This window comes from Passer domesticus, chromosome 1 (genome assembly GCF_036417665.1).
Source record: "Passer domesticus isolate bPasDom1 chromosome 1, bPasDom1.hap1, whole genome shotgun sequence".
NCBI classification, from domain to species: Eukaryota; Metazoa; Chordata; class Aves; order Passeriformes; family Passeridae; genus Passer; species Passer domesticus.
In genome coordinates this window covers 78,650,486-78,671,813 of record NC_087474.1, presented here as the reverse complement: position 1 = coordinate 78,671,813, position 21,328 = coordinate 78,650,486, and the positions used below count along the sequence as shown (strand labels likewise).

General features: G+C 39.1%; 1 protein-coding gene across 4 annotated transcripts in view; it reads left to right on the top strand.

The window, feature by feature from the left end:
* Positions 1-21,328, top strand: part of MYLK4 (myosin light chain kinase family member 4) — an 81,551-nt gene that overhangs the window by 13,915 nt on the left and 46,308 nt on the right. For all 4 annotated transcript variants that reach the window (XM_064426325.1, XM_064426315.1, XM_064426321.1 and 1 more), the window contains exon 2: positions 129-387. In XM_064426325.1, coding sequence (XP_064282395.1) covers positions 129-387 — 259 coding nt within the window. The remainder of the gene's footprint in view (positions 1-128; positions 388-21,328) is intronic.

Genomic DNA, 21,328 nt, shown 5'->3' with positions numbered 1-21,328 from the left:
CTCTGACTTTTTGTTCAGCAAGTATAAGGAAAACAGAGTTGAAATATAAAGTGTTGCAACATGGTAATTTTCTAAGCTAAAATGCATTAATAACACTAAAACCTCTTATTTGTCTTTCTTTCATACAGCCAAGAAAGAGGAGAAATCAGAAGTTACGAGTGTTCTCTGGTTTATGAATCTAAGGTGGAGAGGAGAACAGACAGTAAATTAACTGGACATAATATGAAGCTACTTAAGATTAACAGGCTGGAAGAAATAAATACACGATTCAGCACAAGCAGACTAGAAAAAACAGCCTTTTTTCAGAGTGTGGAGAAAATGAAGATGACTAGAAGCTTTCAGGAAGAAAAATTCAGTGAATCAGATCCTGGAACAGAAGAGAAAAAGGTAACTAACTAACTGCATAATTAATTTTGTTTTCCCAAAAGCACTGCCTCTTTCTTTTTTGAGCTAGTTAAGGAGGTTACTTTGTGTATTTCCCAGTAGACTTCAATTTTTCTTTATCATCTGTGAAAATGTATTGCAGCTGTGAGAGACTGTGTTAAGATCTGATTATTGAGAGACTCCTCTGCGCAAATTAAGGTGCGAATGAGACCACATGCCAAAGTCAATAGTATGGATTTTAGTTAATAATGGATTTGAGGTAGAGAGATAGAAATGGGAAAGAGGAGGGTGAGAGAGAGAGGTTGAGTAGAAGCTAGTCACCACCTGTGGATCAAATGACATCCCATTGATCCTTTTTCACACATGGCTTCTCAGTGGTGGAGGTCCTGAGGTCATTCAAAACTTTTCATTATTTATATATCTAAGCAGAGAAAGAAAGTTCATTGGCTACACAGTTCTCTTATTCTGTTGGTTAAATGATTGCTTCACTTCTAATACTAAGTAGTGCACATGCTGAGTCTTTTCTTTTGGGTCGGTGGGTTTCTTGAGTTGTGGGTGGTTTCACTCTCCCCTTGCTGGAATTAATTTTTACCCAGTCACAGCTGATTTCAGCACAGTTGCTGAGTAAGCTTTCCTCGTGGCCCATAAATTCTGTGTTTTTTGTGTCCATTTTCAGTGATACATCCTTCCCCCCTGGCTTTGTTAACCTCATCCCCAGTCTGAGATAACGCCAGGACAATAGTAACACTGTTATCTTATTTTAAGTTTTTGTCACAGTAGCTTAACTATTTGGGGGAGGGCTTTGGTGATGGCAGATGCCATCTGTCCCATAACTTGGGGTGATTTTTGATTGTGATATGCATACAAGCAGTTGCTTCTTTACACAATTTGCCACAACAGGACACCAGGAATTTTTGTCTCAATGAATTACCAAGTGTGTGCTAACCAGATTTCACCTCCACCAGGTCTGGACTTAGCACCACACTGTTGCTCCATTCTGTGTTTATCTTGTGGCAAAGTTCTTCTGTGGCCCTAACAGTATTTGGGACAGGTGACTGTGATCTTTAGGTTCTTACAGACTGGTTAGCATCTTTTAATATTTTGTGTTCATAGAAACAAGCATGTGTTGTTATTCTGGGGTTTAATTACTACTGGACTTAATATTCAGAAACTGTAAAAGGGTTGTGTGGTTCTACCACCCTTCAAAATCAGAAAGTAATCATAGATTTTGTTGGATTCATGTTTTGAAAGCATCTGTCCTAACAGCTGTGGAGTTAGTGGAGACTGAATGAATCCCATGGAAACAGCAGATTCCCCAGTGGAACTGAGGCAGCTTCGTGCTTTGCTCCCTGCTACCTGGTGAGCAGAGCATGGTTACATGCCACGTATGCTGTGTTCCACTCTTGCAGGGCTGAGTGTTATCAGTGTGGCTCTGTTCTCCACCTGTCTCCTGTAGGAATGGTGTTAGGCATTATGGTATGGGGTCTCTGGTAGGAAAATGGCTCTGTGATCAGCCAAAATATGTTTAGAAATAACAGCACGTTTCCTTGTATTATGTTTTTATTCCATGCAAGAATCTAAAGGAAGTAGTATTTTTACTGACACATCATTTAGATAAGAACTGAGAAAATCCACTTGCAGTAGGAGAATGAGAAATTAATTTTACATACCAGTTTGTGAAAAGACTTAAAAAATTTGTGTTGTAGCTGTTTGTATGCTGATATGGCAGAGCAGTTTTTCAGTATTCTGAATATTTTGTGTTCAGATGATACCTTGGAGCACTGGTGTAAAGTAAATTTAATGATGTTTCCATTTGTATTATCAAATCAAGAAGCTGGATTTTTGAAACTCCTTAATCTGTTGAATCACTTTTGTTCAAAATTATTCCAGTGTTCAGGAAGGTGCTACAATTTTTACTTTGTAGACATAGAAAGAGAACTTTATATTGAAACAAACAAATAATATCTCATATAAGTAGGATGTGTTTATTTTAGAGAGTTTCATTTAGTGTTACAGTGGAAATGAGAACTAAAAAAACCCCCACAATTGGGTGTTTGGAGTTTGGAAGATGTTATTGGCTCTTTTCAGAGAGTATACTTCCAGTGTGAAAATAACAAGTTGCACAAGTGAGACAGCAAAAATGGCTGTTTCTGCAACATAGCTCTTCCAGTGATCCAAAAGATCAGCAAAGGGACTGAGAGTTGCTTTGCCTTAGTGTACCTTAGCTTGATGCTAAATTGCAGATAGTAACTGAAGGTGGTGGGATTTTTTGCCAGTTTGTGCTGCAGAGTCTCTTAATTCATTTTCTTCATGTTTGCTTCTTTAGTCTGATGGTTGGGACTGGCCCTTTCTTAAGCATGCTGTAGAGAAAGGGTAGGGAGACTTTGGTGGTGCAGTAGAGGAGAAAGGAATGCATTGAGAAGATGAACAGCTGGTGGCTAGTTGCAAGCTGGAGAAATAGCTCTGTATTCCCATTTTAGCTCATCAGTCTCCTGGGAGCAAGACTTCAAAGGTGAAAGTCAATCTAACTGAACTCTGGTAATATACCTCACCAGAGTGAGCCTTCCAGATACATAAACATTTGTTATATTTCTCCTAGGCTTTTAAAAGTTCACTGTCATGCAGCTTGTTTGTTTGTTTGGGTTGGGTTTCGGTTTTTTTTTGTTGTGTGTGTTTGTTGTTTATTTGGTTTTTTTTTAGGAATTTCTCAATGGGATATCAATATTAACTGCCTGTTAATATTGATAAAAGGGAAATCAAGACCTTCCCTTAAGAGGTCTTAGTGTAGTCTGCTGGCCCGATGAGCAGTTTTATTATATTGATCAGGAAAGTATGGAAAGAAGAGTGCGTTGGCAGGAAATACAGTAACCCTTGCCCAGATGTATGCCATGTCCTTGTGTATGTAATTTCTGTGGGTGAAGGTGATAGCAATGACAAACATCCATTCACTTAAATGGGAATGTGTTGGAGCTCAAGAGACCAAATAGAGGACAGTGGTCAAGCCTGTACTTGCTGGAGAAAAGAATTCTGTCTGAAACTACCAAATTATAATTAAAGAAGAAAATGATCCATTTCCTCAAAACAACTATTTCTCTAGATTTATTTTTTTTTTTTTAATAAAAGGAGCAAACACAATTTTTGTCTTTTGGTACAGTATATTTTTGTAAAAACTCAATCCCAAACACAATGTAGTAGTAGTAGTAGTAGTAATAACAACAACAACAATAATAATAATAATTATTATTATTATTAGTTCATAGCTATTAGAAGACTTCAATGGAAAGCAAACCCCTCAGTCGTTGACCATCAGTGATGAGTGGTTTGTGCTGTGATCAGTTCTGCTCTCGGTGCCCCCTAGATGGCACCCTTTGCCACTCCAGCTCTCCATCGACCACTTCCCTCTTGGACAGGATGGCAAAACAGCCCTTGACAGCTCCTTATGAGTTTTATGTGTGCTTTGTTCAAAGTGCCCTCTTGTCCCCTGTTTGTGCTGTTGGCAGCACATGTCTTTGTATCTTGGCTAGGTTCTGTCTTCAGTGAACGTGAAGTTTTGCTTCAGGTTAGATGTTAGCAAGTAAGAGACATTTTGTTTTCATGTGTGAGAACCAAATTAAAAGAAGATTGAAAATCAGACCTGTCCTTGACCCATTGCACTGAACAGACACACTGAGATATCTGGAGGTGCTGGTCCAAGGGAAGGGGGTGGTACAGGGTAGGAGCAAGCAGGTTTGAGAAGGTGAAATAATTCCTTTTGACAATAGCACCAGTTTATGCAAATGTAAATTGACTGTGAAACTGCCACATAATTGACCCAGCTGCATTAGATGCCAATGAGCTCCATGTTTTACACCTGGACTGCTTTTGATGGCCCAGCCAAAGCTGTGTGCTGTTGGTCACAAACCTGCTGCCTCTTCCCTCTGGCTCTTACTTGAGTAATATTTGGAGTCAGAATGCAAATCAAATTGTTTGATCTTGAATTGCTATCTGCAAAAAGTGGTCATGAAATTATTATCCAGTGTGAGTGGGTTAACTGGGTAAAGAGGAGCCTGAGAGCTTCTATGCTTCTGAACATCACCAACATGAAATAAACAAGTTGTACTCGTGAATCATGGAGCTAGGATTTAAACACAAATCACTGACCCTGAAGAAGTTAATTCTGCAGCATTTTCTATGCAAAGCTATCCTTTTGCTGATATTCTGAAAACAGTTTAAGGACTAATTCATTAATATTTAGTTCAGCTAGAGCTGTTGGTATTTGATGTTCAGTTAAACTAGGCCTGGGGGTAGCTAATTGTCCTCTAATTCCCTGTATCCTTTGAGCTTTCTGTCACCTCCTTCTCCACCACCATCACCATTTATCTAGCAGTTACTTTCCTTGCAGGTTCTGGGCTGACTGTGGTGGTAACGATACTTTTGCAAGTTTCTTTTTCCAGGGGAGGCCAGAGTTGTGGCAATATTTTGTACAGAGAATGTAACGATTGATATCTGTCACACAATGAACTCCAAATAACTATTCTCTGGTCCCTAACACTGTTCAAGATACTGAGTTATATATTTTGACAGAAACTTATTTCTGATTTTACAGTTTTAGTCAAGAATGGCTTTTTAACAAAACTCTGTAAGGGACTCAGTACATTTGGAGCAAAACTTCTTAAACCCGCAAGGCTTTCTTTAACCTTGAAATTGAAGCACCATGTCTAAAGCTTGCCTTGGTATGGTCAGGAAATTGAAAGTGGACTTCAGCCAAGTTTGGGTCCATTTTGTTTTACCAAGCACCTTTTCAGCTTGCTTGGAATGCTGTCATGAGATACGGCTCTGCCAACCTCAGCCTGGCGCAGCTTTACAGAATATCCTTTTTGTGGTGCTCTCTTCACGTCCCAAGTTCATGGTGCTCTCTTGTCATGTGGCAATGTGTGTGTGATTCTGTGACTTCAGGTAGCTTCATTTTACCTAATGTTCCCAGCTCCCATGCTTGTGAGAGTATTTTCATGTCTTTCTTAGAAAGAAAGAAGGGAATATCAATGTTTCTTGACTGAAAAAAACTGCATCACTGCACTAACCCTTCCCAACATAACAGCTATGTACAAAATCAAAAGTGGCTTGAGAGCGCTGTGGAGTCACAGAAGTCAGAAGCTGACTAAGGAAAGGGCAAGAGTCATTAAATTTTTTTAATCTCATGACTTTTTTTTCCAAATGATGTCATGATATTTGTAAATTGATTTGTGAATTTTTAGCACTTGAGATTTCTGGTGTTCATATTTTTTGCTTATTCACCTCTGATCAGGTAAATATCCAAGCAGAGAAGAAATGACACCATTTCTTCTTACTTCTTCAATGACTTTTAGTGCACTGTAATTATGGACAGTAGTTGCATGGGATAAGTATAATCCTTATACATAAGGATTCCTTCCATGAATATAGACCTGAGACCTTATGTAATGGTTCTCCACAATCCTTACATATCCTTTTATCCTTATTTATTAGACAATAAACCACAACATGCTTTGTTTGGCAGATTTTCATTTTTTAATCTCTAGAAATAAATTTCTCTGGGCTTACAATGGGGCTGGTAGTAGGACCTTTTTTTTGTTAAAGTTACTTACCATTTTCAGTTTTATTACCTTGGTTTTGGTTGTTTAGAAATTTCCCAGGTTTAGTCTGCTCAAGCAAATATTTTCCATGCAGAATTTCCATCACTTTGAATTGCTTGGGAAAATTCAACTAAAGCAGTATATCTGCTTCTGGGAATTTTAGGGAAAAGAAGATACTTTTATGATAATATTGAGTGTTTCACATCCACGTCGTTGAAATAATTTGGCACTTTCCATACTTTGGATCAAGGAATTGATGGTCTGCAGGTGAGCAAATGCTGGATATGAAAGGGCAGACAGCTAGGACTCCATTTCTGCATGGTGTTGGTTTGGGTACGGAGCCGTGGAGATACACCGCAAGCACAGGAACAGAAGGCACTGAAGACAGTAAAGCTGGCGTTTCAAACTGACCTTTCTATGCAGATGCACCTATACATGTGAGGATATCGCCTTGAATTTTTTTTCCATTTCTGGCCTATTAAAAGTGAGGGGGAAAAAAAAATATTCTCAATTGCCCGAAATGTTAACTGCAAATGGATTGTGCTAAGAGTTTGCTTTCATTGGAGAAGTTCTGGAATGTCAGCGTAATTGCCTTCAAGTTCGCGCAATACACATCCCGTGTAGATCCCTGCACCTGTTTCATGCTTGTCAGTGATCCATCACTTCTTTTCCTTATAGGTTCAGGGAATGTGTTGAAGTGTGAGATGGGATCCTACTGCGTGTCCGAACCTTGTCTGGCTAGGTGGTACTTACAGAGCTGGGGAGGGTTTTGAGGGTGCCTGCCAAATTGCATCTGCTAGAGCAGGAGAACCAAGTTAAAGAGATGATTAAAATTAAAGGGATGGATCTAATCCTGCAAAGAAATGCTGCCTGGATTGTAGGTAATTTCTGCCTTTTGGCTTCATATCTCTGGCACACCTTGTGGACTGTGTTAAGCTGTGGAAGAAAGAAAGGGATCCCTGCACCTGGAAATGCACAGGTAGTAGATATACTTTTAATAAATTAGATACATTTCACTGCTCAATACTCTCAGTATTGTTTAACTGGATGAATGCTGCTTGTGTTCGGATGTAACCAGTTAAACCTATCTGTTTTTTCCTGTAGCGCCATTTATTTCTCTCTTTCATACTGGCAGAATCCAGGTCTGGCCGGCAGTAAATCCTAGGCAGATGATGTGCTTTTCAGGAAGGTGCATCTCTTCTTCCCTTGCATTCGGAAGGCTTTGTCTTGCCATTAAAACATCCTCTAGTGACCTCTACTGGGTGCAGTACAAGGGAGTGCCTCAAGGTTACCGGCCGTGGCCATGGTGGGAGCAAGGTTGCCAGCCCTTCTTGCTGCGGGACTCAGAGATCCCTAGCAAGCTCCTCATTTTCCTGTTGTTGCCAAGTGAATGTAGCGTTGTCTCCCCAAAGAATTAGCATCACTTGTTATTACATCACGTTGCAAAGATAATATGCATGTTTGCTGTGGTTTCCCAGAAAGTAATGCAGGGATTACCCATCATTTGGTGCTTAAGCGTTTTTAGAATTCCTAACATTACTTAAACAAAAGGTATAGATGACTTTAGAAAGGCAAAAAGGAAGATGCTTTTTTTCTAAAGTATTTCCAAGGATGTAGATTGCCAAAATGCTCAGGATTTTAATTAGTTTGCTAAAAATGGCATTTTTCTTTCTTTGAAGACAGCCAGTTGCAGAATCTCAAAAGTGTTTTCATGACAAAGGTTTGAGGTCTGAAAATTCTGCAACCTTACATTTGTATATTCTTTTAGTGTTATCAGCCAAAAGAGTCATGACCTATTGTGTGAATTTATAGCAGAAATTTTCACACATAGTGTAAGGACCACACACAATAGTGATAAGGGGAATAACTGAAATATTGCTACATATATCAGCATGCAAAATTAATAAGATTCACAAAGAAATCACCTGGCAAATAAAAAAATCAAATCTGTTGTTCATAGTTTACATTTTATCTGAAACAGTTCCTGCACTCACACCTGAGCTTGAAAAGGATCCACTCTTTTCTTAATGCCTAGCTCATTAAAATTTTGCATTTTCTCTTGAGTGAATTGTAATCTGAAATAAAAAAGAAATTAATTTCATTCCAATGTCATTCTTGTTAATTTCTTTCCATTTGTATTCTACTTCTACTGTTTTGCTATGGTCAATCTATTTTTCACTTAAGACTTAAGGCCACCATATTACATGGTATTTGGTAGCAAGAGAATTGTATCCATTGCACTGTGAAGAAAACAGATTTTAAAATACCCTGTATTAAGACTACCAGAGATTGTTTTCTAGTCTTTATTAGCACTAAAGTATTTTTTCCTGAATTTGGCATAAGTCAGAGCTCTTTGCCAGTTTTCTTGCACATCATTAACCCACTTTTGAAATTCAGAGTGGTAATATCTGTCAGACTTTATTTTTCCCTTTTTTTTTTTATTGCTCTGCATATGTTACATTTGTTCTTTTGAGTTGAAAGGTCCTTCATGAAGTGCAAGTTTCCCAGGCCGTCTCCTAAGTCCTCATACTCAGAAAGGTGCAGGGACTCACAAGTATTTCAAGGGCAGGGCAAGCGTCCTTTCCAGGAACTGGCGGTAGGGCTGTGCTCATGCAGGGATTCCTGGGTAATTGGAATCCTTAGCTTTGGGAGGAAATGAGGCAACAGCTGCCTGAAACCAAGATTGTTGTGTTGTCATCTCAGGACCCCATGGCATGTCCATTCCAGACTCATCATTCCCTCTTCCTTTCTAGAGAAGCATTATTGTCAACTGCAAGAAAGCAGTTCCTCAAGCTCCCTTGTCCCTGTGCACGCTGATATGTGTCCCATGGCTCTCAGACCTGGGGGGGTTTGGACTGCTGTGATGAGAAAGGCAGGTGACCAGCATTCATATTTGAGAATGGTTCTTCCTTGAACTCCCAAAGTCAGGAAAAACAGGAATTGGATCAAGAGGGCTCTATGGGTCTTGCTCATTTTTCTGAGGCTCTGGTGAAAATTTGAATTTGGCTTCCTAAGAGACTTTAAGGGAACAGTTCTACCCTTTGATCATGACACTCCTTCCCCAAAGAAATGCTAATTGAGAAAAAAGGTTTGGAGTTATATCAAGTAACTAGCAGCAAATCCATTTTTTTTCTGTGCGTGATACTAGAACAGAACATTACTGCCTGTGGGAGGTAGCGGGACTGTGGGTGACCCTGTGTTTGTTCAGCAGGTTGTGAAGGGCCTTTGGTAATAATTGCCAAAGTGTGTTATTATGAGCAAGCAGAGTCCCTAACTGGGACTGTGTGGGGCTTAGTACAGGTCGGATCCACTCCACAGGATTCATTGTCTGAACAGCTGGAAAAGGGAGAAGTGAAATGAGAAACAGGTACAGACATGGATGAAGACTGTGCTAAGGTCATGCTCTCAGTCAGTGACATCTGTGCAGAGACATCTGCAATGTGGAAATGAAATTGCTGACTCTCTGTCTAGTGTCCAGTGTCCTCTTTACGTGGCTATATGCTGAGATCTGAGGGGAGGCATGCCTCTGAACCCACAGCCTGCTGGATCCCAGCCATTTCGTGAGTGCTGATTACTTTGCAAAGCTCCTACACACCATTTGGTCCAGGATCTAAAATTTCAAAAATCTATGGCATCTTCTAGATATCTTTATTTTTCTGGTGTTCATTTACGTACAATTCACCCTCTCCCTCTTAATTCTGCTTGATTTTTATTTAGATCCTATGAATACCATGGTTAAAGTCTTATTGTAACCTTTGGAATACATGACTGTTAAAACATCTAAAAATCAGTTTCAGTACAGGGAAGGCATATATATTGATTTCTGTGTATGTTGCATCTTGTCTATCTTCCCCTAAAAACTTCTTTTTGGCCCTGGGTGCACAGCTTAGCAAAGAATTCTTTTGGCCACAATCATTCAGAGGTGTCTAGTTACAGATTACCTATCCAAGCAATTTGTAATATACACAGAGGTCCAGGGAGAGACATTCAGACTGTCCCTGTGACCTTTCTCTTCTGGCATCCTTGTGCAATGTCTTGTGGACACATTTAGCAGAAGTCATGGTGCAGTAAAAGTGACTTTCCAGCACTGAGTGTGCTATGAGAATTCCAAACAAGGGCCCTTGCATGGGAGAGGCACATTTCTGTTACCTTGAACAGAAACCTCACACGTAAGGAACATTTTAAGGGGTCCAGTATAGTTATTTTCCCACTTCTATGGACAACCTGATGTAATTCCTCATGTTTGGTCCTTCTGTGTTTCCTGAAAATGTTTTTTTTAACTCTCCCGAGTTAAAGAAATTGCTAAACTGCTCATACTGAAAAGATGCATTGTACAGTATGTAAGAGAGGATTTTTTCAAGTACTAATGTAATGCAGGTACTTTTAAATGCTTATTTGCCATTTACAAATTAAATTCTTGAGAGAAATTAAAGTGAGCTTTATAATGTGACTTCATGTTAAAGAAAATTAATGGGATGTGGTTATAATACACATAAATTATTTTGTTATTGACGATAAAAAAAGAGTATTTTTCCATTGTTTCCTGTCTTCAAGGCTAACTAAGCAGACATACTGGTATGTGAGATCTCCCTAACACCATACCTGGACTAAACAGTGATAGAGCAGATATATGGGCAGATAGGTTTAATTTCAGTTATGATCCCACCTAGATATGACTCTGTCTAGTTTACCTCATATCTTAAATAGGGACTGTAGTTGAAGATTATAGAGAAAATCTCTGCCTTTAAACTTGACTATTTTGCAGGGAGACAACAAGGTGTGGGGTGATTTTCTCTTGACCTTTGATGCTGCCATAGCCCTTATTATCATCACTATGTTTTAAAGGACATGTTCCCTAAAGGAATTACTGCTTTTATCAAATCAAACATGTTCTGCTGTCTTTCTGAAACTCGTAGTAGACCCATGTTTGGTAGTTCTGAATCTGGAGCAATTGCCTAAAGCCTCTTGGTCCTGCATGTTTTAGATCATAATAGAAGAATCCTACATTCTCCTATTTATACCTACCCTATCTATTTCTTCCAACTCATATCTTAGCAGGGTTTTATAGTGGTTTCATAAGAAACCTATTGTATAAGAATAGAAATGTACAATACAGAAATGTAACTCGTTGGTGAGAGCTTTAAAAGAGCTTGGGGATGTAAAAAAAACTTCCTATGGCATTACTAAAATGGAAGAATGAACAAAATTCAGAAGATTAGGACAAATTTACTAAAATGATTAATTTATTTTTTCTGTTTTAGTCACTTCTAATCCTTTAAGCTGTCATTTTTTTCAGGACAATATTCTAGCCCCTAAAATGCATCTTTCCAGCACTACATCCAAGACCTGTATCTTTAATCTCCCTTGTGTGTGCACTTCATTTTTAGTTGTACAATAATTCACTGTCTGTTAAAATACAGAAACATGGAAAGGCATGAATTTATAAAAAAAAAATTAAATTGGGCAGGTTTTTGAAAGCGTTTTCTCTTTCTTTTACTGATTCCATATGCAACTACTGCCTCTTCTGCCATTGTTCATTATTGGGCTTGTTAAACACAGCATTTGCACCACTTTTCTTAATTAAGGACAACACCTTGTGCACTTAATGCTGCATAAAAATTGCACTATGTTTTTTTTCATCAGGCAGTTACTACAGAGAATAGGCATGAAAATCTTTAGCTTGGAATTGTAGCTGCCACTGACTGCCAGCAGATTGATTCAAAGTGTGTGAGCGCCAGCATGGGACTTGTAAAGAAAGCTTGTGCAATGCATTGTTCCTGGCTCACACTGTGCTTTACAAGGTCCCCATGCTTTGTTAGCAGTAACTTCATGGATGGTTAGATATTTCAGAAGCCAGCTCAGGGTGAGAATTTGCTCCTTACATCCCCAGACAACACAAAGTTTAAATGTATCAGAGATTATTTATGGACACTGTGAGTGACAGTTGCCACATCAGAGGCATGACAGTCTAAGTAGACAAGCTGTTATGAAACTGAGTGGAGAAGCAGGGGCTTAGAAGGATGGAAATAAGCATCCAAGGTCACCCAAGAGATCTGTTACAGAAGCAGGGCTGAAAGTCAGACTTTCTGTCTTCCAGACTGGGGTCCAAGTCATGCTGCTATTGCAGTGGGACCTCCTTGCAATAAAAGAAATGTCTTGTTTATCACACTTGTTTCTTATGTCTGGAGCTGTATTCTCTGAGACACATTGTATAAAAGCCTCCATGTTATCAACTAGCATTTGCCAAGTATGTGGGAGATACTTTTTTTCCCCCAGGAATTATTCAGTCATCTCCATTTCAGCATCATGTGACTGCAGTAGAGTATTGGCTTCTTAGCTGTCTCTGAGTTCCAAAATCAGTGGAATGCATAATTGAAGGAATATGGGTTGGTAATAATGATTTAAGCTCTATTTCCATGACTGCCAATCCTCCTATAGTTCCCAGGATCATCCTGCATCTGGAATTATACTCTTAATGTATGCAGTGTCTGGAGCTATGAATTTTCCAAAATATTCAGCAGACACCAAAGAAAAAAATAGACTCTCAAAAAGAATTACCCCTTGGCATTAACTTTTAATAACATTTGACTTTAGAAACTGCATTTTATCTTTCAGCTTGGAAATCATAATAATTTATAAAGAGCCGTCAATGCCAGGGAAGTCAAGAAGAGAAATGTGATTCTCTAGTGTTACAAACAACTTTTATCAGCATAAATTTGGAATGAGAATTAATTTGTCAAAGGAAGCACGGAAGTTTATGCCAAAAAAAATGTTTTCTGCAAAAAAAACCCCTGCAAAAATCATTGCTTTGGAGCATCTGTTTATCCATTGTTCAGTACCTGTCCTTGTTTTTTTCCCCTCAGCTTTTAAAAGCATGCTTTGTTTGGTCTGTGTGGTACTCCATATAGCTTAAAAGATTCCTCCAGTATTAGAAAGAACTAACTAAAATTAAAGCATAGCTTTCTGAACTATGTAAGACATTTAACGTCCTGCTCTCTGTTTGTCAATTATAATTACAAATAAGCAAGTACTGTTTGTTCCAGAGGAAAGATGGGATTTTCTACCTTCCAGTAAGCCCAAATGACATGCTAAAAAATATAGCCAGAGATGCCAAGTGGGTGGTCTCAGATTACACATTATTTACAGTGAGTCTCTTCACATACTTGAAGTTAAGCACATGCTGAAATGCTTTGTTAAATCAGGGTTGTTTGGCATCATGTATTCCTGTACATTGAGGTTGTCTGAGCATACATCCAGTAAAAAGTTGCATTTTCAAGGAGCTCATATTCTATGTAAAGGTAAATGAAAGAACAATAGCACAACAAAGCAGTAACTATTGTTAAAGCAGTAATTATTGTTTAGCAAACTTTTTTTTGTAGCTAGCCTGTGCTTGACAAGAGTGATGCATTAATCATATCAGAGGATTTTTTCAATCTTCATTCTGCAGGGTTTGGTCTTTGTTAGGATTTTGCTGTATCATGGATTGTGTTGATAAGCCTTTAGTTGCTGATTCCTTGAAATAGGTTAAAGTGTATAAGAATAAAGAGAAAAGTAAAAGATAAATCAGAGGAGTGAAGAAAAGCTGGTCCCTTTTCAATTTATTTTCAATTTCTCAGACACTTATATTACTTGTCTTTTACAGAAGTTCTCATTTTGAGTCAAACAAGGCCAAACTCCTTTGGTATTATTCTGGTTTACACAAGCCAATAATTGGTCTGCTGTATTTCACTGACCAGGAAATACAGAAACCTCCATTGGGATGGCTCCCCTTCTGTATCAAAAACAAATAACTTCAGTGTATAAAATGGTGTATTTCAGATAAAACTTGCCCAGCTGTCACTGACTCATTGTCAAAATTGTGGTCAAGTGGGAGTTTCAGATGTGTACTTGAAATGTAAATTGTTTATTTTATGAGGCTGCTAATTTTTTTGTAATACATTGGGATTTAGCTGAGCTCATTTATCTTTTTTCTAGTGCTTTCATACTTATGGCCCCCAAAAGTGGCCCACCACCACTGTTTTGTGAGCATTGGCTGTTCATTCTGATATTCATATCAGTAGGATTCCTACAGTATGGGAGACAGGAATTCAGACAAACGTCCCTCCACTGTCTGAATATAATTTTTAAATCAGCAACGAATATAGTATGTATGCTTTGCTATCTGATTGAATGTGGTGGGCTAGAAAATGTTTGAAAGATTGTTCACAATAATGGTTCTCTGAATGCAATGAAATGAGAAAAGAAAATTACATTCAGATGAGCTGTGATTTGTGGATTCCATAGGATGTAGACCTTCAAACTGAGAGGCTTTTTTTTTTATTATTAGGAACTCTTGCCAAACCTTTGTCTTTTTTAGAGGTCCTAATCCTAATGCAGGTAATCTACCCTTGTTTTCTAAAAAAATCCCTGGTATTTTCATGAGTTCCAGTAATACGTCTCCCACTGTGTGCTCATCACCACAGCTGTTGTTAGCTTGCCGGTGTTCAGGGAGTGTCTGCAAGAGCAGTAGGAGAGGAAAGCTGACATGCAAAATCAAGCTCTTGTGTCTAAACTCTCAGCAGTCTGTCAGTTGCTTTGCTTGGAATGAGTTGAAACAAGACTAAGTTTGTCTCCAGCAAAGACAAGTCCTCACCAATTAGCTATGGGTGTTTTTCAAGTACTCTGCAAGTGATATTTCATTTCTCCCTCACCTCAGGTCCTGCATTCTAGATAACTCGCCTGCAATATTTTTTTTTCCTTTTCTTTTGAGAGGCTGATAAAGAGCAACTACAGTTCACAGTGACCTCCAGTGGTGAAAACCCTCTTCTGGAAGAAGAACAGAGCTAATACCCAATTTTCAGAGGGTTTAAGTAATGCAGCTTCTATACAGCATAATACATTCTGATTTTGTGCTGTTTCTGTTGTTGCTTTTTCAAAAAATAACCTTGGATTTTTATTCTTTCTGCTCTTTCTTGTTTCAGAATCTTTTTACTTTTTGGGTTGACAGTAGCTGACAATGGTTCTACTGGAGCCATATTGTATATGAGCTATGAAGCTTTGCTTGATTAGGTGTCTCCTGGTATAATGACATGAGGTCAGTTCTCTTCTTTCCTTCAGAATTCATGATTCTTTTATAGTCTTCTCAATGCACATAATTTCTTTAAACCTTCTTCTACATCTTTCTTTCTGTCTTTCCCATATATTTATGTATGTTGTTCATTCAGGACTTTTTCCATTTTGCGTAAGGTGGTTTTTCAGTGGTCTGTGCTGAGTTGATTCTGCAAAGGTTTAGCCATCTGGGTAGCCTAGACCCCACAAATAGTATGAAAGAGTAGATTTTTTGAACTGATGTTGCTGGAATGTGCCATTGAGAGTGAAGGGAAAATATTTCCTTATTCTTCAAGGCAGAATATACCTTTTTGCTTTAGAGTCCCTCATAGCAATTTTAGTAGAGAAATATTTGTCTTTGCCTACACTGGCTTCTGTACTATGGGCAGCACAGTATAACCTGAATTCTTTACTTCCACTTCTCAGCATTACTGACCTTTCCCTGTAGAAAATAGACAGCTATCTTCAGGAATGAAAATGGAGCTGAATTCTACAAAGAGCAGTCAAGATGTCAGGTAATTTGTGGTTTTACAGGGGTGGGGAGGAAATTTTGGGGGGTTAATGTGGAATCACTAGCCTTTCCTAGATGATTTCTATTCTTTGGCACTTTATATACCAAGTAAATGTGCTCTGTGCTAGGCATGCAAGAGATCAGAAATCAGCAGGCCCAAGAGAGCCGTAATGTAAATCCATACATGCATTACTTGAGCGGACATATTCTGAGTTGCCAATATGGTTATACTGGGTGTTGCTTTTTCCTGGGAATATCTAGATAAACAGAATAAAACCCAAACAGGCATGAAGATCATGTTTCAGAATTTACACTTGTTTACTGATTTTCTGAACTAAGTTTCGCTGATTATTATCATAATAATAATTCTTTCATTCTCGTGGACTTTCTTTGGACCTCTGAGATGGTATTTGAGATGTTGTTGGAGTTCCTTGTCTTCCTCCGGATAGGCTAGAATTTGGAAAACAAACTGAACAATTAAACAACACAGCAGAGCAGCTCACTGAAAGAACATAAAATATTCTACTACAAACTGTGCTTGAGCTGGGCATTTTCTAAATCCTTCCCAAACAGATCAGTTGGGTGCTGTTGTATTTCCTCTACAGAGGTTTGCTGTACCTTTGCCATAACCCCAGTGACTGACAGTGAAAGATCCAGTTGTCATTGTCAAAGAAAAGGGTGTGTTGACCACATTTCTGCACTCCTTTCTCTGGGCTGCAAGGGGGCAGCTATGCTTGTACATGGAACTATTCAAATCCTGTAGGGAGGGAGGTTGTGTGTCATGCTGGCAAGGTCCTTCCTAGCTTCCTGGGAATCTCCCTGTAGGCTGCTCCTCGTGAACCCTGTAAATGCCTAGAATTGGAGTGCACATTTCTCATAGCTGTGGAGTAAACATGTATAAAAATAGTCCATTCATCTCATTGTCCAGGCCAGCAAAAAAGCAAGGCTCAGACTGGAGTTGAGGTGAAGAATTGGTGATGGACATTATCATGGACAGTTCTGCTGTGGCCAGCATGAGCTGCCCTCCCTGTAAGGTTTCACTGGTAATCTCTGGACAGTGGAACACAGACATCAGGTTTCATGCCTTTCTGAGAGACCATGGACTGCTGCAGAGATGCTGATGGTGTCACAGCAGCTAGAAAAGTTAGAAGACAGTAGTTGTCAGCAGAACAGCAGGTGTTGTGCTGACAAAGGTTCAGACCTATGACATGAAATGTGGTGGTGCAATGGCTGTAGCTGGCTCTGCTCTTCTGGCTTATAAGTAATTTACATCAAAGCAAATTGGGAACTGAAGTACCTGCAGATGGTGATGAGTCCTGTGGGCTTATGAGACTTTCTAATTGTGGTGTTCAGTGCTATGAATGTTAACTTTAACGAGTCCACCTCTCCTCAATTGTTTCTGTTCCTTAAATGGCTCCAGTCATATTTCTTTATCCCTGCTAATAATAGATGGGATTTACAGATGGCTCATATGCCAAGAACTTAATGCCAAGCACTATGAAAATGTGTCATAGCTTTAAACCACAGTTTTGGATATTCTCCATGAACTTACTTGTGGCAGTACTTTCCAGAAGTGCTTCCTGAGGACAATGGTGTTTCCTTTTTTGGTTCAGCAGCGGTAGGCATCTTGACAATGAATTGTTTTCTGAGTGATTCTTGAGAATCACAAGATAATCTTTAGGAACTTGTGCAAACTAATTAGAATACACAATTATAAGCTGCCCATCCTATCTTAAAATCTACAGATCTGTGGCTTTGTGTATTAGCTTAAGAAAAAAAGGTTAAGATGCTTTCATGCACCAACATTACTTCCCAGCTCAAGATGAAGCAGGTCGGAAATAAGGTTTGTGCTTCCAGATGAGGAATGAATATCACTCTAAACAGAATTTCTGATGCCTTCCTTAGAAACTTGTATCTATCCCACCTTGGATGAAGGAAAGGTGGGATGCAAGCAACTGAAGCTCTTTGCAATGTAAAGGCATTTGCAGGGTTTCCTGTTTCAAATCACAATTATATTTACCCTTAGTCTGGGGAGGTGAGCTGGGGAGAGAGGAAAGAGGGAATAGATTCATTTTTTTTAAATTTTATTTTTCATTCTACCTGTCTTTCTTCTTTGTACGTTGTTGCCTCAGATTCTTTTGCTAAGTATCTTAAAAAACCAAACTAAATTTTAAAACAATTGTACTCAAATAGTCTGTTCTGAACCTAGGCAGACTATGTTACAGTGCGCTGTGAGAGGGACTGCAGAACTAATGAAACATCTGAAACTTTTACTTTGCTAACAGGTTTAACTCTATCTCTGCAATTTCTAGTGAGTTCTGAAACCCCAAGGAACAAATTGCATTGTTTATTCATATTAAAGCACAACTCTAAGTCTCTGTTTGGGACATGTAAATTACTGTACCTTGCAGTGGAGTAGGGTATTCAAGGTTCATGTAAATTGTTTCTTGCATGCTCCCTCAGTGCCCCTGCTCGGTGAATTTTTTCCTTGATTTGGATTAGTGTGTTCAAGCAGGTGAACATGTGTTAGTGTGCTGAAGTGATGTGGATTTAGAACTCACTAGGATCTTCCTACTTAACCTTCACATATTTAGTATTAACAGATGGATTAAGTCAATGATTCTTTGAATGTTTCTGCATACTTTGAGAGCCTAAGGGTTGTTGTGCATGGAGTTAGTGAGAGGCAGGGAGCATGTTGCCAGTGGTAGTTCTGTCATCTCCAAACACCCAGGTTACAAGATTCAACAGGTTTGCACAAAGTGCTTCTAAACAGCAACAAGAACACAGTGATGATATGTTTGAGAGGTGCAGATAGCTGACTGGTCCTTGATATTCAAGTTAGAATCATGTCTTGAAATTTCAAAGAATTACCTCTTCATCTGTTACTTATTGCTTTGTGTCCACAGTGGTAGGCAATGATATGAGCGCTTCTTCAGGAAGTGGAAAGGTTAAAAGAGGTTGCTTACTTTAACTATCATTACTCAAAAGAGGCATAATTACTCTTTCTGCTGGTGTGATGCTTATCCACTCCACTCCAGCTCTAATTATGTCCATGACAGTTAAAGTTGCTCCTGTGGAGAGCTTTCAGTGTAACAGTCTGTACATTTTCATGGCTGGATGCATCCTTCCAATCTCAAAGCTCTCAACGTGTTATGAATCCTCTGAATGTCATTTCTGTATTATTATCCCTGTTTGAAAAACTGAATCAGAAAGGTATTACACAACTTTCTTAGGGAGATGCAAGCAAGTAAGCACTGACTGACCTTAGTTCCCTGTTATTTTCCCTTGATCTCAAAAATCTGAACCTGAAACAAGATACAAATGAGAGGAAATATTTTAATTTTTTAAAAATACTTGTTTTTTTTTTATTTCTTCCTATTTTACTTTTTTACTTAATGTTCTACTACTGTTTTGGCTAAGCCCTATAGCACTGGGCATACTGAAAATACCTTCAAGAGGAGTAGAGGGCACTGACAGGTCTTTGATTGGACCTTGTCAAGAAATTGTGCCTCTTCAGCTCCCTTCAGGAGCACTGCTGTGCTGGTTTGGGATGTTGCCCTGCCATTACATGCATTCAGGGTGTATTCCTTAAGAAAACATACAAGTATTGAGCAGCAAGCCAAAGGCATGACTGGCAGTGTCTGCAAAGATTAACTGCACACACAGAATTTCAGGTGCTGCCTGCCCAGAGACACACCTGCATGAACAAATCAATGTTTGGCAAAGAAGCATCGGGTTCCCCTCGGAGGACAAACACCTAATCTCCCTTTCCTTTGCTGCATTGGTCCTCCACTGCCAGTGGTGAAGCTCTGGAGACACAGCCTCCCCACTGAGGTCTAGGGTGGGATCTGCTCCCTGCTCTGCCACAAGTGACTCTTTACTCCTGGCAGTTACAGCCCTGATCCCTGACACTTGATTCTGGATGGTGGCAATGCAGACATCTGAGCCTTCGTGCTTGATCTCTGACACTGGCTCTCTATTAGGAAAATTACTGGAACCTGATCTGCCTGATTACAGCTACTTGATATATGGTGATGTTCCCCATTGTGGCATGTTTACCCCTGAAAGTAAACTCGAAACAGCAAGTACAGCAGAACCAAAGAATTGAAGAATTTTGCTGTGCTCTGCAGATACTGTGGATGAAAATTGATGTTAAGAAATGCCATCTTTTAAGGAAAATAGCAGGAAGTAGTGATGCAGGTTAAAAGGAGAAAATGTAGAGGAAATATTAAAAAAAAATCAGTGCTGATCCCAGCACTTCTACCTGTTGTCAGAGCTTTATGCTCTGTCTTTGTATGCTGTGTTAAACACAGACTAGCAGCACCTAAAACTAAAATTAGCTTCCTTCAGGTTCAGGCAAAATTGTCTTTTCATGTCAAGTTTGGTTGATTCTATTTCACAGTAAGTACATTTCAGTTCAGTCAGTGGGTCTCCAGAAGACAGAAAAAACCTTTGACTAAGCAAGCTGGTTGAAATTAGTTTGCAAAGAAATTTATAATCTGTCTCATTTCATAAGGTTTTGAATTTCATTGTAATAATTTCACAGCCTTGAAGAGAGGGCTGCAAAAGAAAAACTGCACTGAAATGAAAAATAGGCATGCTTCATTCCAGCAGAGTTGCAAGTATTACTCTGCCTTCTTCCCTAGTTAATTTTACTTAGCACATCATGTGTTGATCAGTCTTCAGTTTTCATGAGCCATCGTTTTCCAACACATTCCAGTGTTTTGTTTCAAAACTCTTTGGTTAGCTCCAGTGACAACTATTTTTAATTCTCATGTTGGATCATATGAATTGGTCAGGGAATAGAGGCTTGTGCTCTGGGTAATCACAGCTCATTTTCCATAGTGTCAGATGAAGAATTTAGGTAAAAACAAATGCAGCAGTCATGAAATTGAATCCCAGAGGCAGAAAGGTGAGTGAGGTCATGGCAAGGCTTCCAAATGTTTCCAGGTGCAAGCACTATGTTCTAGTGGCAGAAAGCAAGGCTTACAAGTGATAAAGCAGGGGTTTTCATGTGAGTATTTTTGAGTTAGAGGTTGGCTAGCATCCCAGCTACAGGTGACTAGTAGCAATGTCTAAAATTGGGGAAGATGAAATTCTTACCTGGGGAGACATTCGGTCAGACATCAGACCATGGCCAGAAGTTAATCTTTGCTATTGTACCTAATGCAACTGTCCTTCATAATTTTGTCCAATTCCTATTTATCTGCCCTTATTCCAGCACCCCATCAATATCCTGTGTCAGTAAGTTCCTCCACAATTGGTATGAGAATCTGTCATTTATGATTCAAAACTGATGTGCAGTACTTGTTTTGAGTGTCTGTATCCTCTTGCACTGGGAGAAATGGCAGTCAGTCTTTCCCTATTCATCTTGTCACAAAAATCATTATTGTCTAGAGCTGTGGTGCTTCTTACAGGTGGATGTATGACTCTTCAGTGAGTACTGAGATTAAGGGATAAGGATTAGTTAGAAACCATGTATTTATTTAAAAAAGGGGGAGGGGAGAGAAAGAGCAACTGGGAGAGAAATTAACTATTTTATGAAATCATTAAACCAGCTAAGCAGACTGATAAAAAACTGAACAACATAGCCAAATTGTGAAGTGAGACTGCTCTGTGAAATTTCCTCACCTTTCCAAAGACTGTGGATCTTTTCCAGCCTGTGAAAATTGTCTTTCCAAAGAGTGAAAATCAGGTCTTTTGAGAAGAACAATCCCTTTCCCAGTGCTGCTCTGTTTTGTGTAGGCAAAGTGAT